Genomic DNA, 17221 nt, shown 5'->3' with positions numbered 1-17221 from the left:
TGTTTAGCTGCCATTTCCTCTTCTGGCTTGATGTTCAAGAGTAAATTAGTTTGTTCCCAAGTGGCTCAGACACTGTGTCTGTCACAGGACAGTGCTCTGTTCTCTCCACATGTATGCAGTCTGTAGACACACTGCTTCTTAGGAGAGGGACCCAACCTCTGGCCTGATCTGGCCCGACTCAACCCACTTCTATGTAGGCAACATTTCCAATCAACAAACCTGAACCTAGCATGCATTGTGGACAAGCTGAGTAGAAGGAGCTTGCTAGTTAGACAATCCACTGAGGAAACTCAGACTTGTAAGTGACCACCTGCCAGGCAGGATGGACTCCACAGATCCCTCGTTCCTCTAGCGTATGAGGAACCGTCTCTGAAGATGGTCTTGTCTGTGGGACACTGGCAAGGGTGAGTCAGAGGTGCACTCCACAGACACGTGAGGAACCACACCCACTCCAGCTCAGGCACAAAGAGAAGGCCCAGTACTTTGTCTCCACAAGCACTGCCAAATGAAACAGGAGTTGCCACAGGTGGGACTTTAAACTTGTAGAAGCCACATTAAAATGAAATGAAGCACACACAAGACAACTTTTAACAACACACTTTATTTAGCTGAGTATACATACCTACAACAGCATCCACCCTGCAGTCCATTTTCAAAAGCGCCATAAGGAAATCCATCCTTTTTGTACCAATTCTTCAAACTCGAGAATCTTTGTCACCTGCATCCTGACCTGAGCTAGAAACAAACCCAATATGCTCTCACACTGTTTCCAGAACCAGGAATGTCTGTCACTGCACGTCAGAGTCATGGCAGACACATCCCCTCCCTGACCCCCAGGAGGCTGGGACAGAGCCTCTACCACTCAAGTCTTTGGAGATCAGTGAGTTAGGAGAGTGGAGATGCAGAGGTAGCAAGCTGGAAATACAGGCCGTGAAATTACCACAGTGTTGGTCACAATCCGCAGGGAAAGGCAGGTGACAGAGGGACGTGTTCGTTTATTACTGTTGCAGGCTTAAATGCCGGCTGTGTGCTCGGGGCTGCAGAGGTCACAATCAAAAAGGATAATGGCCTGGGTAGAAGCTGGAGGCAGATGTGGGAAACATGCTAATTCAAATTCATATTGTAAATGTCTGCTTTACTTAGTATAAAAGCCTGAGATTGGTCTTACTTATTAAGTGCCCAGCGTCTCAAAATTAATTCCAGGAATAAGAACTGCCCTTTAATATTCAGACATCACTAAGGTCTTTTGCAACTCCAGAGGAGAACTTTAAATTTAAGAAAAACAAGAAGGGAAAGAAGTTTCCAAGTCACCACCCACCCACCTACCCTCAGCTCACCCAAATGACCCAGCTCCTCTTCCTGAAGACAAAATATGAAATAAGTTTTAGATCTATTCTCTAAATAGCTTCTCTGTGGCTCTTACATTCAGTGGCTTCATAGTTCCATATTTAATGAATGCCCGGGATGTGTCACATCCTCTGCCAGGCACAATTAGAAATGAAGAGGATGCAGGCCTCCCTCCAGGAACACAAATGAGCCAGTGCTGTTCTCTGGGACTCTGTGGACTATTGCCACTGGGGGTGGGAGGGGTGAGGGTGGGGTGTGCTCAAATACAGGCCAGAGTCTTGCAGGGTCAGACACCCCTGCCTGACCCCCCCACACACACACACACACAGACCAGCGTCACTCTGCAGGGCAGCTGCTACCTACTTTTATGCCAGTGGGAACCTCAGAGTGTCAGGCCCTCACCCTAAATGCTCCTAAGAGCACTACCCCAGGGAGACACTGGCAGCCCAGCCCTCTCACAGTTCAGGGCTGTGAGGACGCAAGTGGGCAATGAGAACTCTGACCAGGGCAGCTAACTCCAACTCAGGCACCTCCACGGAGGGCGAGACACAGTGCACCTGCTCCCTGTCTATCAAATTTGCTCATGGATTCAAGACCTGTTCTTGAAGTCTCAGACTCAGCCTTATTCTCACAGAGAGGTTTCTGTGAACATTTTCATCTGGTTTTCCAGAGTTCCCTATGCCCTACTTATTGGCTTGGTAGGATGACTACAACTTATAACAGCAGATTTAATGGTGGGCTTCTCTGTTTTCCCTGATATAAGCTCTTAAAACACCAATAGCATGCAATTTAAAATGTAGTTTAAGTCCTGAAAACAGAAATGTTAAGCATTACCAAAGACGTTCCCCTCTGCTCAGAGCAATGCTGTACTTCCTCTGTGGTGAAGGCAGGATACTTCCTGTCTTCACCTGAGGACCCTGAGACCAGGAACCAAGGCTCTCCTAACTCCAAGCAAAACAGGCAAGACCCTGAGCTGGATAAGAAGTTGAGGCTCAGGAGGACGACCCTAGTCCCAGTAGTGAAGAAAACAATGACAGCTGGCCCCATAGGAATATATGCAGTGTCTAGATGATAGATTAAAGAAATTCATATTTCAGTTAGGTATTCTTCAAATTGTTCAGAGACCTTCAGAATATGGCATTTAAATTTTTTTTAAGAAGTTAGGACTTTTTATGAAAATGAAAATCCACTTCAAGAGGATGATGGGCATCGAAGAGGTTCCTTATGAAGTTTGTAGCCATTTAGGCAAGAAACTGCTCTTCCCTAGAATGAGTGATGAGCTGGACATGCAGGACCCACAAAGAAATGATTGCTGAACTTGCCTAACAGTGAGACAGTTCTTCAGGGTTCCTGATTCATGAAAGAGTCTGCCAGACATTCTACAGGATACAGAAGAAAGTGACTGACTAACTGACAATTTAGGTGAAACTGACTTTGGTATTTCCCCTGCTTCATGGAAAAGTCTGCTGGATACTACAGGCCAGCAGGCTGAAGATGGGTGCCCGCAATGTTACAAAAGAACTTTGGGTGATTGTCCAGGCAGTAACATGTCTCTGTCATTTCTAGAGTTTTGGAAGTTGCTTACAATGCACTTCCTGTTTACTTTGGTAACATTATATCCTTCTGGAGTCTTTGATGGAGTAGAAGAATAGATAGTTAGAGTTATATTTTTCCTTAGTTATCACAAAAGATAAAGTAGATATAAATACTGTAACTATAATTCTTGCTTGATACCTGTTTTGTTAAATGTAATTTTACTATGCTAAAGTTAAAACTTTCCTTTTTTTTTTAAACAGAAAAAGAAAATTGGTGTAGGAAGTCCTTCTGCATATGTGTTGCTTTTATTTGTTAATGAATAAAGAAGCTGCTTTTGGCCAATGGTTTAACAGAATATAGCCAGGCTGGAAGAGATATATAGAGAGAAAGTAGGTGGCATCAAGGAGATGCCACAGAGCCACCAAAGGAGAAAGACGCAGGCTGCCAGCTGGAACCTTGCCAGTAGGCTGCTAGTCTCATGGTAAAATACAAAGTAATAGAAATAGGTTAAGAGATAAGAGTGAGCTAGAAATATGCATAAGGTAATAGGTCAACAGTGATTTAATTAATACAGTTTCTGTGTGATTATTTCGGGTCTAAGCAGCCAGGAACGTATAAGCGGCCTCCTACAACAGCCTGGAGAGCAAAGAAACACGATGCTGGAATGCTATAATATACACAGTATTCCTTGGTTATACACAACGTTATGGGGACAGTGGCAAAATGGGAATTGTGGCTAGCGGCACTGATGTGATTCTCATGCTGTGACTACAACAATGTCATTAATGCTCCTCTTTATTGAAAAATTAAACATTGACAAGAGTTAGAAGGTGGTAAGGGGCATTCTGTCCAGAGCTTTATCTCAAACAGTGCAGAGACACAGAGGCAGGTGGAATAGACAAAAGCAATGTAGTAAAATGCTACAGGCTTGGACTAGAGGGCACATGGGGGAAGGGGAATGGGTTTTTCAATGCTCTCAACTTCTCTGCAAGAGAATTTTATGCAAAAATAAAAGACTAAGATGGAATATATTCGCAGGCCCAATGTTTCCCTCTGAGCATCTCAAGAGGTCAGTACAGAACAGTCTCCCCCTGTCCTCTCCACTTCCATTGCTCTTTTCAGCCTCCCTCAGGCCCCCAGATTATCTTTTACAAGTTCTCATAGCTCCAGCAATCCTCAGACACCTGAGGATTCTCACACCGTATCAGGAAAGAACAAAAGCATCAGGCAGCATCAAACAAGATATAGTGAACGTCTACCAGTAGATATTCCTGTTCTGAAATTTGTTCAAATGTTTCTGTGTTCTATATCTCAGGCTTCAAATAGTTTGAAAGTTAGTTCTCAGGAAACTCTCTTTAGTATTAAAAACCATGTAAGAAGGAAGTTGCCTAAGGAAAGGAAGCTCTTGCCAACAATAGCTTCCTACAGCAAACACCATAGGCAAAAAGGCTACAAACTCACCCCTCTGGTGTCAGGGGACAAATCTGGGTGGAAAGCCCAGGGAGGTACTGCTGGTTGAGAAAAAAGGACTTGGCACAGCCCCAGGCATCCTTATAGAAGCTGCCCCAAGGCTAGAAAGTAAAGGAGGCCTTCTCACTGCTGGCAGTCCTTAAGGTGGGCCACAATGGGATAACGCACCATGTTTCTCAGAGTGTGTCTGCTTTCAGCGTGTCTGCAGGCCTCCCACTGAGAAGCTGGACACCAAGAATACCTGCTTCTTTGGCAGCCAGTCCCTGCTGGCATGGTCTCTGACATTTGAAAAAGTCCTCAGTTGATTTTTCCAAGTGGCTGCTAAGACTCCTGGGTTTCTCCAGAGAAGTGAAGGAAATACTCTTCCAGCAGTGCCTGCTCCTATAGATTGTGGGGGTGACAAGTGGCAGGGCTGTCCCTAGAGTTGGCAAGAAAGCCCTCCTGCAGTAGGAGAAAGGATAATGCAGATACCTTAGCAGCACCTAAGAAACCAGCAAGTCCCAGAGAGATGGAGTAGAAAACCAACAGGTCTGAAGGGAAGCTATTTCCTAAAATGCACTTGTAAATTTAAAGGAAGGGTTGGAGGAATAGCCCTAAACCCATATGCCAAGCTCTTCCACAGAGAACAGAGCAGAAAGGTGGCGGATGCCACCACCCTTCCCACCATACACAAGGAGGATACTGCCTCTTCATCTACATTTCCCTGGTGCTGCTCCGGAAACATGGAGTCTTTCTTCTGCAATCTGAATAGGTCACAGGATGTGGTTTGGGGTCAGCAAAAGTAATATACAAATCCTGCTTTGGTCACTGCTACTGGTAGCAGCATGTGACCCAAACTTTCTGTCCTTCGGGCTGTAAATCAAAGACAATATACTATTATTAGAATTGCAGTTACAGTGGGAAAAGCAATAGCAACAGGGGTTGCATGTGCACATACACACACACACACACACACACACACACCCCAAATTTTAAAAAATAACCTCTTTGCTGTTGAAGAACACAGGTGCTGGATAGGAGTAACACCAGGGAAAACTAGTGCCCAACTGTGAGAGTTGAGCAGCCTATGGGCTACTCTGAGCTCTCATGGCTGAATAAAATAGAACAAACACAGCAGTGGATTCCAGGACAGATCAAATGCCACATGCTGACTAGGCACAAGAACTTCCAAGGCCACAAGAGAACACTTCCCTGAGGAGCAATTACTGGTATCAGTGGACCACTTCACCTGATTGCATTCTTCAGAGCCCAGAGTTCTCAGAGAACGGTGCATGCAGCTCTAAATTTACAGCAGTGCAAAGTGGGGCTCAAAAGTGTTCCAAGAACTGTCACACATGGACGCTGTCACACATGGACGCTGGATCATAAAGCCAGGTCTCCTGGCCTGTAAGATACTGTTATCTCCCAAGGTCTACGATCCCTCAATAGTCAACCTAGCAAAAAGCAAAACTAGTGAGAAAGCCAGAAGCTGCCTGGGTAGATGGGGTGCAAAGACTATAAACAGAACCTTGGTAGATGTCTATCTTAACAGACTAAAGGCTGCCCAGTAGCTCTGCCAATGGATAGCAGTGGAGGCAGGGCAGGGACAGGTAGTGCACATGTACAAAGACAACACATAGAGGCTAAGTGTTCAACTCCTGACTGTCACTGTTCCACTCCCAGTTGGACATGCAGAGGCCACTCCATATCCTTCCCCTGCTAAGTCCCTCTAGATCGGTTTTTCAGCTCAGACATCACCCTAGAGGCTTTCCTGAGCCCCTCTCCAACTCAGTAGGCAGTGATCACCGTCTGCATCCCCAACCTTACCCTCTGCACTCCGAGAACCACCTGTGGACCACTGCACTACTCGCTGAACTTCAACACAGGACAGGGAATTGAAACTGCTGCTACCAGTCATGACAACACTGAACACTTCCTCACCCTACCCAGTCCTTCTCTCTGCCAATTCCTACCAGAGTCTGACATCTTGAACTCACTCATGATCTTCTGGGCCCAACGACTTGAGCAGGCCTACCTCTCCAGCTCTGCCATCTTCAGCAAGCAAATAATAGCAAAGCAACCACATTCTTTTTTCTTTAATGGGCATGGTAAAATACGCATAGCATAAACTTTAGCATCAAACACTTTTAAGTGTCCAGGTTGGGACACTGGGTACATTCATCCTGGTATGCAGACATCTCCAGAAATGTTTCATCTTCCCAAACAGAACATCTGTTCCCATCACAAACCAATTCCTCATGTTCCCTCCTCCCAATCCTAACAACTACCACTAATCATTCACCAATCAGAAATCAAAACGCTTCAGGGATAAAAGTGGATATGTACTAAACATGCGCAGATTTTTTTTCCTTGTTACTAGTTCCTAGAAAAACATCAAATAGTTGATCTAGTTTGCTTCAATGTTACTGTAATAAAACACTGGCCAAAGCAAGTTGGGGAAGGAAAGGGTTTATTTGGCTTACAGGTTACAGTCTATCTATCATCAGGAGAAGCCAAGGCAAGAACCTGTAGCAAGAACTGAAGCAAAGATAGTGAAAAAAAAATGCTGCTTACTGCTTGTTTCTATGGCTTACTCTTCTGTTGTTGTACAACCCAAGACCACCTGCTCAGGGGCTGAACTGCCCACAGTGGACAGTGTTCTCCCACATCAATCATTAATCAAGAAATGCACCCATGGAGAGGCCAATCTGATGGAGGCAGTTCCTCAGTTAAGGTTCCTTCCTCCTAGGTGACTCTAGTCTGTGTCGAATTGACAGAGACTAGCCAGTTCACTACTTAATAGCATTAGCACTGTGTTAATTGTAAGCAATCTACACATGCTATAAAGCTTACAAAAGAATGTTTCTACAGCACATGCAAATACTGCACCATTTTATATCTGGTACTTGAGTGTGCACAGATTTTGATATCACTGAGGGTCGGTCTGGGAATCAATTTTGTTCATGGATACCAAAAGACAGATTTGTTTTCATAATCTTCTGCCCATTTTAAAAATGTTTGTCTATATTCTATATGTTGTGAGCTCCTTGAACACAGGCCCCTTGACCACATACACACACACACACACACACACACACAGAGAGAGAGAGAGAGAGAGAGAGAGAGAGAGAGAGACAGAGACAGAGAGAGACAGAGAGAGACAGAGAGAGACAGAGACAGAGAGAGACAGAGAGAGACAGAGAGACAGAGAGAGAAGACATAACAGGAATAATCATCTCCATAGAGTACTATGGAGGCAAAACTATGGGTTACTCAGAAGTTCAGGCCTCTGGTACACTAGAAGCAGTCACTGGATACTGTAGATATAAGTCACAAAACAATCCCACAGCAGTTTGGAATTATGATTAATAAAAGGGTTATTTATTTAAGGGGAAAACTTACAGATCACTGTCCTGCAAGAGAGAGCACAGGGCTACAGCTGCTTTTTAAAGCAAAAGAGACCATGCCCAAGTGGGCTGGTATCTTAAAGGCTATTGGCTGAAGGAACAGAAGGAGCTCATGCAGCAGGATACAGGCATGACAATTTGGCAGGCTCTATGGAAAGCCTTTAGCAGACTGGGCAGCCTTCATGCAATCATCCCTCCTAGCTCAAGCTTCTCCAGGTCACTAGGTCTAAAGAGAACTGAAGCCAAGCCAACTGGCCCAGGCGCCAATTCTGGAACTTGACAAGATTTCAGGAGAATATCTAGGATGAGCCTCTTCAGGGGGTTAGGGAGCCGACATGGATCTCATCCTGCTGGGCACCCTGTTCTGAAGCTCTCCCCGGAAAGAGCCTGGTGATTCCCAATTGCAGAGCAGAGACAATAAACCCACTGTTCTGAGCTTCTGTGAAAAGATGTGAAACACCTGGCTAAGCAGGTCTACGGAATGGTGATTATTGCCAGGTCCATTTTACTTGCCATGACTGCATGATTTAATAAAGGCCACTGTACCATGCACAGTGACTTACAATTTCAATTACACATCAGATTTCCAAGGATACTGTCAAAATCCCCAAGATGGGGAGAGGAAAGGAAGGGAAGCAAAAGACGGATGATAGCAGAGAATAAAGGGAATGTACTGAGTGCCTGACTTTTTCCCCCACGGAACTTTTATACCACATGGCCCAGTGCTTTGCCCGGACCATTTTCACACGAGACATGACAGGACTTTAATATGAAATGTCCCCATAGGCTCGTGTGTTTGAACAGTTGGTCCCCAGCTGGTGGCACTGTTCAGAGAAGTTGTGGAACATCTGGACACAGGGACTGGATGACAGATAGAAGACCACACAGCTAGGGCTCATGGTTGATAATGGAGGCCCTGTTTGGCCAACGTGTGTTTGCTTCCTGATCCACTGAGTTATAACTTGTAACACGCTAGCTCCTTAACCATGAACAGAAATCCAGCTGCCATGCCTCTGCAAGAAACTAAGCCCTAAAATAAATCCTTCCCTGGGCTGCTTCTGTCAGTTAACTAGTCACAGCAGCAGCAGCAGCAGCCAGGTCACTAAAATGTGTTGATGATGTTCAGCAGGATCTCTCCCCTGCTCACCTTCAGCAGGCTCACTCCAGGTCAGGACCTGAGTCCAAGAGCCCCTGAAAGCTCCTAACAAGAAGCCACAGGTCAAAAATCATTGAACATGGCATTCTAGCCCAGAGTGTATGAATGCTCAATACAGCTTTGTTCATAGTGATTAAAAACTAGAAACATGCACTTGGCAGTATGCTTTAACCCCAGCACTGAGAGGGCAGAAGCAGAAGGATTCCTATGAGTTCAAGGCTAGCCTGGTCTACATAGTGAGTTCCAGGCCAGCAAACCTACACAGTGAGACCCTTTTCAAAAAAACGAAAACAAGCAGACAAAAGAACTCAAACATGGAAACATGAGAACAGCCCAGGTATTTATTAAGAGAGAAACATGCAAGCAAACCGTGGTGGTTTCCAGACACTAGAATACCATGAAGCAATAAAAAAATTAAATAAAAAATAAATAGTAACAAAAAAAACAAGATTTCTGAAACTTTATGCTGTTTTTTAAAAGAGAGAGAGAGAGAGAGAGAGAGAGAGAGAAAGAAAAGAATTATGTGACATCCTACAAAAGACAAATGTAATTTATGAAGACAAAGCTGGGGGATTTGGGGGCTGAAGGATAAAGACCGGGTGTGAAGGGGCAAAAGAGAACTTGTCTGGGGTAACTTTTAAAAAGCTTATGTATCTTAGGGCTGAGGTATACCTGAGTACTGGCTATACAAAAGAGCCGCGTGCTTCTGTGTATTAAATCACAACTACAAAATGCCTCCTGCAAGGCACCAAAGAGCCCTTTCCAGGTCGGCAGGTCAGCAGACATTGTTCTCCTGGTTCTCAAGGTTTTCATGCCAAACTCCCAACAGTACCCACTCCTCAATCTCTGTATCACAGGTCTTCAGTCCTAAATGCCCCTGCTCCAATCCCAATGCACAGAACACATCTGCTGTGATGTGAACAAAACTTCTCAAAAGAACTTGTACTGGCTATAAATGAAAGCAGAGACTGACTGGCTGATTAGAATTTCAGCACTGCCAGATTGGAATGTTGCAGGTCCAGAAACTAATTACCTTACCTTGGGCTAAGTTCTGGTCCCGCCTTCCTTGACCCCCTACACACACACACACACACACACACACACACACACACTTTGTCCCCCTACACACCACACACACATACACACTTTGCCCCCGCTACACCACACACACACACACCTCTGTCAGAACTAGTATCTGTGACCTTTTAGAATCTATTGACTTAGCAGGCAACTAGCTGCTACCAATCCAAAGGCTCAGAATGTCAACAGATAGCTTTTGAGCCTATAGAAAAGACTCTCTCTTCTTGATAACCCGCCTCTCTGATGTATGCACCACGTAGTCTAAACTTACTTTGATATATGACGTTCTCTGTTCTGCAAAACTATAAAAACTTCATGAAACTCCTTCCACATTGGAACATGGAATTTGGAGCTACCAAATTCTGTACTCCCGGGTCAGGGTCATTCAAAATAACTCCAGAATAACTATCTCTTATTCCTTTAAAGATGAGAGTTTTGGCTTCTGTGTCACACCTGTCTTGGCACCCATCCTTCCCTTTTTGGTGGGTACCTACCTATTCCCTCTGCAAGACCCAACTCCAGTACCCATGCTTCAAGAAGCCCTCCCAGAAGCCCTCCATGGAGCCTACTGACATCGTCAATATTCAGGGCTCACATCCATCAAGGCTCCTTACACCTTTCCCTAAAGGAAGTGCTTTTCCACTGCTAGGTCTATGTGACACCCTCAAGAGGCCCGGCCACAGTTGAGAAAACATCTGAGGGCTAGGGATCCCACTGCTAAAGAGAAAAAACAGCTCATCAAGGCCCATTGGCAGCAACGAAGCAATATGGACACCAACAATCCGACCAGCTGGAGACCTCAAGAAAATGGGGCCCACGTGGCTGCAGACACAACAAGCTCCCTATGCTCCTTGGCTCCATACAGGTCCTTCCCCTCACTGTGGGACAATGCTACCTTCCTACCCAGAGGGCTGGCAGCTCTGTCCACCATCCTCTGAAGTCAAGTTCCCACCTACTCATTTAGCCTCTGTCCAGACAGGTTGGAGCACAAAGGCCAGAGTGTTGTAATGCCAGTTGTCTTCACAGAGCTAAAGGAATGAGAACACTCTAGACCAATGGGCAAGGATTCATCTGCATGTCACGTTCGTTGAACAACTAGTAAAGACAGCCCAAGTCAAGTCCACTGGGGCGTCTGTCAGCATGTGAATGAAGACAAGGTGTAATGAGCACATGCAATGGCGTGACTCTGCCTTCAAAAGGGGAGGAAACGCGGGACTGAAACAAGGACCTCACGGATGTATAGTGAACAGTGAGGTTTCCAGAAGCTGCAGGCATATGGGAGGCGGGGCATGGGCCAAGGGTGCAGAGCCTCTATTGGCAGGAGTAAATACGCTTTCACTGTCTGTGTGATTTGCTACATATCACAGGGACTAGCAGAAGCAATGTGTTTTTCACTTCAAAAATCACTAAAAGAATACATTTCAAATGTTCTCATCTCGAGAAATGATCGACACTTGAGGTGACAGACTGGACTAAGTATGCACAGCTGTAATTGTCAACTTGGGTTTTTTTAAGATTTTTAAAAAGAACAAAGACAAGTCTGCTACTCAACTTTAAGGCCCTGTTGTACATTAATAAGCCAAGCATTATCTTTTCATAAGCAAATTAATTAGTCTTTATATCTTATGTTCTTTTTTTAAAAGCCAACTTCGAATCTACGATAGATTACTAGTATGTTCACTTTTCTTCGCTCAAAAATTGCTTTTTTCATCAGGCGGTGGTGGCACACGCCTTTAATCCCAGCACTTGGGAGGCAGATGCAGGCGGATCTCTGTGAGTTCGAGACCAGCCTGGTCTACAAGAGCTAGTTCCAGGACAGGAACCAAAAAGCTACGGAGAAACCCTGTCNAAAAAAAAAAAAAAAAAAAAAAAGCTTTTTTCCTTTTTTAGAAAAAAAAATTCATAATCGTGCTCGGCGTGGTAGTGCATGCCTTCTGTCTCAAAAGAAAATCATAATCAAATTCTACCCCACCTTTGCATTCACAAACATTTCCCAAAACACGTGGATGGTGACAGTGTGTTGTAATGAACGCCATCTGGAGTGCCACCAACACGCACAAGGTAGAGAGGCACAACATGTGGCCCTGCTCAAGTACAATTCAATGGCTGGGACCTCCGTCCCCGGTAAGCTCAGGAGCAGATCTCCTCAGCAAGGCCTGAGCTCTTACAAGCACTGTACTGACAGGTGACAGCCCCTGGAAGAAATACCTGCCCTTGGAAAGTTACACATGGGAAGCTGACCAGCATAAACAGGTGACAAGGGGCAAACATTACTCTAGGCTAAACCCTCCTCAATTAAACTGGCCCATCGTGATACAGAGGCTTTCAGAGGCGGCACACACAAAACATCCATGAAAAGGAAATGCAATTAGGAGAACCTGCTGAAGACACCAGATTCTGACGGGGCCTGGCCAGAGCAGCCACTAAATTCTACTTAGGGACAGCTATGGCAATGACAAGGTGTGAGGAGAAAACAGAAACCTTTGCACCAGCAGAAACAAATGAGAGGCCATGAAAAGGGGACCAAGACAGAAAGCAGCTCTAACCGGGCCAACGACCACTGCGGAAAGCAGCTCTAACCAGGCCAACGACCACTGCGCTGTTTGCCACCCAAAGTTGCCTTCCATCCCCTCATCTAGGGCTCGGCCTGTCCTAAGCTAAGGGACACCAAAAACGGGAACTTTCCCAGAAAAGGGTTGCCCACGAGTTGACAGAAGTACAATTTGTTCAAACTATGTCCCTCCTTGGTCATATAACACATGCTCAGGGCTTGTTTTTTTTTGGGGGGGGGGGGGGGGGGGGGGGGAGATTTTTCGAGACAGGGTTTCTCCGTAGTTTTTGGTTCCTGTCCTGGAACTAGCTCTTGTAGACCAGGCTGGCCTCGAACTCAGAGATCCGCCTGCCTCTGCCTCCCGAGTGCTGGGATTAAAGGCGTGCGCCACCACCGCCCGGCACTCAGGGCTTGTTTTGTGTCTCTTTGACCTGTGTCCACTCTGCAGCACCAACAGACACTATTCTAGATGCTTCCACAGACAAAGTGACAGATTCTGAAGATAAGACAGAAAACAGGCAGTAGGGGAGAGTAAGCACCGGGGACTTGGTTTTTGTTTCTTAGGGACAGGAGCTCCAGCAGCAAACCACACTGACAAGCAGGAGTAACCAGACAGCTCCTACACTCTGTTCTTCAATATACCGTGGCCCCCACTAAAAGCCTGTCAGAGTTCCAGGGGACGGTGGCAAATGCCAAGAAAGCCGACAATTTACATTCTATCCCAAGCTGAAGATGTCTGATATCTTTAAGCCTCAGCTGCTAGGAATCTGACCTCTCTCAACTTTTCTGTTCTTCAGTAAATAACCAGCAATTAAGAGCAACCAGGAGAACTTAGCAGCGACCCCTGGAAGTCAGAGTCCAAGAGTCGAAATTGGTGTCAATAACACGCCAGGGACCCCGAAGCTCAAGATTAGGTTGGGGGGAAAGGGGCATCAGGGGTTAAGTGGGAAGTCCACCCTTCCAATCAGTCCACCCAAAGAAGCTGCTTCTGCCTAGAATGCCAGAGGACTGACTTCATGGAGGGTGTTGACGGGGAGCCACTTCATTTAAGAGCATGGGGGCAATGTCCTGCAGAGCTGGACCAAAGGCAGAAGGTAAATTATTCTTGCGTGGGGCAGGATCATCCAAGGTAACGACAATCTCCCTCATTTACTGCTTCAAGGGTCACTAGGAAACTTCCCCTGAGAAGGCTGCCCTTCAAAACGTCCTGGCTAAGAACACAGAGTCGATAAGAAGGCTTCAACGAAGCTCACGCAGCCAAACAGCTGGAGGCAACGGGATTCGAACACCGGTCCAACTAGGCGTCTGCGGCTCGGGGCGAGCGCCCTAGCACCGCCCCACTGCCCTGGAGACAGCCCGCACGCGCTCTCCCTGCACTCCCCTCATTTGCCCTCCACTAGTTCCCTCTTTTTCTTTCCTCTGCGGCAGGATAAAGCCAGCGACTGAACGTGGGCCGCAGGGCACTGCGACGTCCGCGCTCCGCCCGTCCGCGGATCCCTCCGCCGCCCCGAGCCTGCGCGCGGCCTCCCCACAGCACACCACGAGTGGTTTCCCGCGCCGCGCCGCGCCGCGCCCCACCCCCACCCCGTCGCGCCCCAACCCCCATCCCGGCTCACCTGCCGCCGGCGTCTCCATGGCAACGCCCCCACGGCGGAGGGGAAAAAAAAGCCTCGGGCTCTCCCCGGCTCCCTCCCGGGCCAAGCGAGAAGGCCGGACACCCTGAGGAAACTTCGCTCTTTATTTTTTAATTTTTTTAGGGAAAGAGCCGGAGAGGTTATGGCGAATCTGCGGCATCCAACATGGCGGATGGAGTCTTCGACCTCCTCCCCCACGGGGATCCGACGCCTGCGTAGCGACGTCCGCCACGGGGCACCGCCCTCGGCACCCAAGGCGCACTGCGCATGCTCGCGGCTGGCGGAGGCGCCCGCGTCCGCTCCCGGCGGCCCCCGCGGTGTTTTGAGCCACGCCCGGGAAGGGACGCGGTGATCCCGGAATGTGGGCGCGGGTGTTTGGAAATGTCCTGAATCCGCCAACGTGCTGCGACGGCCGCCGGGGACGAGCGGGCAGGCTGGTGCGCTTTTTCGTGCGCGCGCTAGCTTTTCTTGGGCTCAGTTCCCTAACTTGCACGTGGGATCGGCTGCAGCTTGCACCCGCGGTGTCGTCCCCGAGAAGCCCTGCCTAGGTGTGGCTGGCACCGGTTGGCTGGGCGTGCCGTCTCACTTGAGGGTGCAGCTCCCGCCAGATCTCCGGTTGGACGGGTGCAGGCCTCGCAACATCGTTTCCTTGGCCTCTTAGTGACCGCCTTTCCGTTTTCTCATATTAGGAGATTAGACCCCCCCTCCCCGCCCCTTCCGCAAACTGTAGGAAGTGTCTGTCCCAAATAACTTTAGTAGAATCTGTTCCTACTAACGTCGAAGTCGCTTATCTCTATCTTGGTCACCCCTTTAGCATTCCAAACTGGGAATGAGTTTAAATTGGCGAGTAAACATGTATATAATAGTAACAATCTCAGTTGTGCTAGCAAAGCTGGCTTTTTAGATATAATTTAATTTTAATTAAGCATTGTAAAGAAAATACTAATTTTAAAAAAATCAAAAGCGGGACGGAAATGACTGGAGGCTGAGAAACACTGACTTTTTACAGTGCCCCTGAAATATTGTTGTTTTCAGGAATAACTTTTCCGTGCTGTTGAACTTGAAATATTCACCAGACAGCCTTAGGCTCCTGCTTGTACCCTCAGAGGTCCAGGTCTTGTGTTGCTTACTCCCTCCCCACATCCAGGTTCTTCTGTTTACCTGTTTGCACCTCCCTCTCTGCCATGGACTGAGTTTGCTGAGCAGAGAGAGAGATGTAGCAAAGGCCCCTGGGTCTTTTAAATCTGTGTCTTTCCACCACAGGTTGCATTAGTAATACTGTTGAATGGACTCATTCTTTTTGTTCATCGCTTTTTTTCTAACCATTGAAGTGCCTTTGGGCACTGAGCGTTAGGGTGGCTAGTACGATATTCTGTTCTATCTTCTGTTAAGTACGTGTTCCAAAACATTTATCTCCTTTATATCATTGGACAGGTAAGAAAAGGACAGGTGTTCAGGAGGGTTATGTAGCATCCTGGGGTCACACAGCCAGCCTATGATGTGTGTGGACCCACCTCTCCATGCCCCTTGATTTTTGCACTTTACCATGTGACCTTCCAGAACGTGCCAGTTTACCCAATAGGCACGTTATGAGGAGAATCATGAAGTAGTTGCTTCACCCCTACTAAATTCTTCCTCCCAGGAGTCTGGGAGGTGGGGGAGACAGTGACGTCTTCATTTGAGAATGAATTGTCCAAATGTTGCACGGGTGTGCTTTCCTTTTTAGAACTACAAATATTTCCAATAACCTCTATGGGGAATCAATTTCTGTCTAAATGGGAGTTGTTCTGGTTGCTGCTGACAATATCGGTTTTCTGCTGGGCTGCCTTTCTTAAAGCAGCATTGAAATGTTATTTATGGATTAGCAGGTGGTTCGATTGCTCCTGAATGTAGTGACCAAAACAAGTTTGGAAATGAAGCAATTTAAAATAAATCTCAAAACTCAATTGCTTCAGAAGATGAAAGCCAAATTTTAAAAGGAAACCGGACTGCTGATGATAGTCTTTGGGGTTTGGCTCTAATTTTCTCCATTATTCTGTTCCCTAAGTGGCTGCAGCAGACCACGAGGAGAGATAGACAGATGGGCAGGCCAAGAGATCACCCGGCAGGTCGGCTGGTCCCTGGCAGGGAACCACACAGCGAGCAAGAGACAGACAGATAGGCACACCATGCAGAGTGAGGGTGGATATTTATTCAGTGGGTTATGGAAGGGAAGGGGGAAAGGAGAAGAGCAGAGAGGCAGGAGAAACAAAAGGGGGAAGGGGAGAAATAGGGAGAAGCACCTTTCAGAGGGAGATGGAAAAGGAAGGAACTCAGGCTGCAAGCAGGAAGGAAGATCTGCCTCAGTGGTCCTGGGAGGGAGTGGGCGTGGCTTGTCTCTTAAAGCGATGGAACAAACCATTCGTTACATTGGGGATCCAAACTCAGGGCCTCATGCTTATGCAAAGGCACTTGACTCACTCAGCCTTGTCCTCAGCCCTGACTGACATTTTAGTCTTTGCCTTTCTAGATGCCTTCGATTAAGAGAGAAACAGTCGTAGAATTACATGTAAATCACTGAGAAAGAATAGTGTCCTGCCTTACAGGGTAGCTCAGGAAGAAATTTGTGTCAAATCTATGGACATGAGATGGCATTTAGCTACATGGGAAATATAGTTGACTATTTGTGTCAAGTTAATAGTTATATTAATAGCTGTTAAATGTATTTGTATGAAAACACAGTTTATGAACATAATTTTATAAGGCACTGATTGAAAGTTTTGATAAAGGATACATATGACCTTAATCTATGGGTTTTGAGACACACAGCTATTAAAAGCCAAAGAGAGAAAGAAGAGTGTGGGAAGTAGAATGAGCAATTAAGAAAAGTGAGAGACCCTCCAAGAATGGGGGGTCCAATATTGGAAAACAGACTCTTGGTCTGTTTTACTTCATCTAGGGTAATTTTTGTTTGTGTTTTATATTTATTTACTTAGAGGAGGGCTATACCATTTGTGTATGTGGAGGAAGAGTAGACCATTTGAGGACATTTTCTCCTTCTACTGTGTGGGTTCTAGAACTC

General features: G+C 46.6%; 1 protein-coding gene across 3 annotated transcripts in view; it reads right to left on the bottom strand.

Moving 5' to 3' along the window:
- Zfat (zinc finger and AT-hook domain containing) overlaps positions 1 to 16362 on the bottom strand; it is a 160580-nt gene extending 144218 nt beyond the window's left edge. For 2 of the 3 annotated variants that reach the window (XM_050145229.1, XM_050145231.1), the window contains exon 1: positions 14143 to 16355. In XM_050145229.1, the coding sequence (XP_050001186.1) occupies positions 14143 to 14161 (19 nt within the window). In that variant the 5' untranslated portion in view covers positions 14162 to 16355. Of the gene's footprint in view, positions 1 to 14142 lie in introns of all 3 variants that reach the window. The other variant, XM_050145230.1, reaches the window with a different exon arrangement.
- Positions 16363 to 17221: the final 859 nt, after the last annotated feature.

This window comes from Alexandromys fortis, unplaced genomic scaffold, assembly GCF_014885135.2.
Source record: "Alexandromys fortis isolate MF-2015 unplaced genomic scaffold, M_Fortis_MF-2015_v1.1 scaffold_2_1_26212458, whole genome shotgun sequence".
Classification (NCBI taxonomy): domain Eukaryota; kingdom Metazoa; phylum Chordata; class Mammalia; order Rodentia; family Cricetidae; genus Alexandromys; species Alexandromys fortis.
Note: the sequence above shows the minus strand (reverse complement) of the source record. Positions and strands in the feature narration are given on the sequence as shown.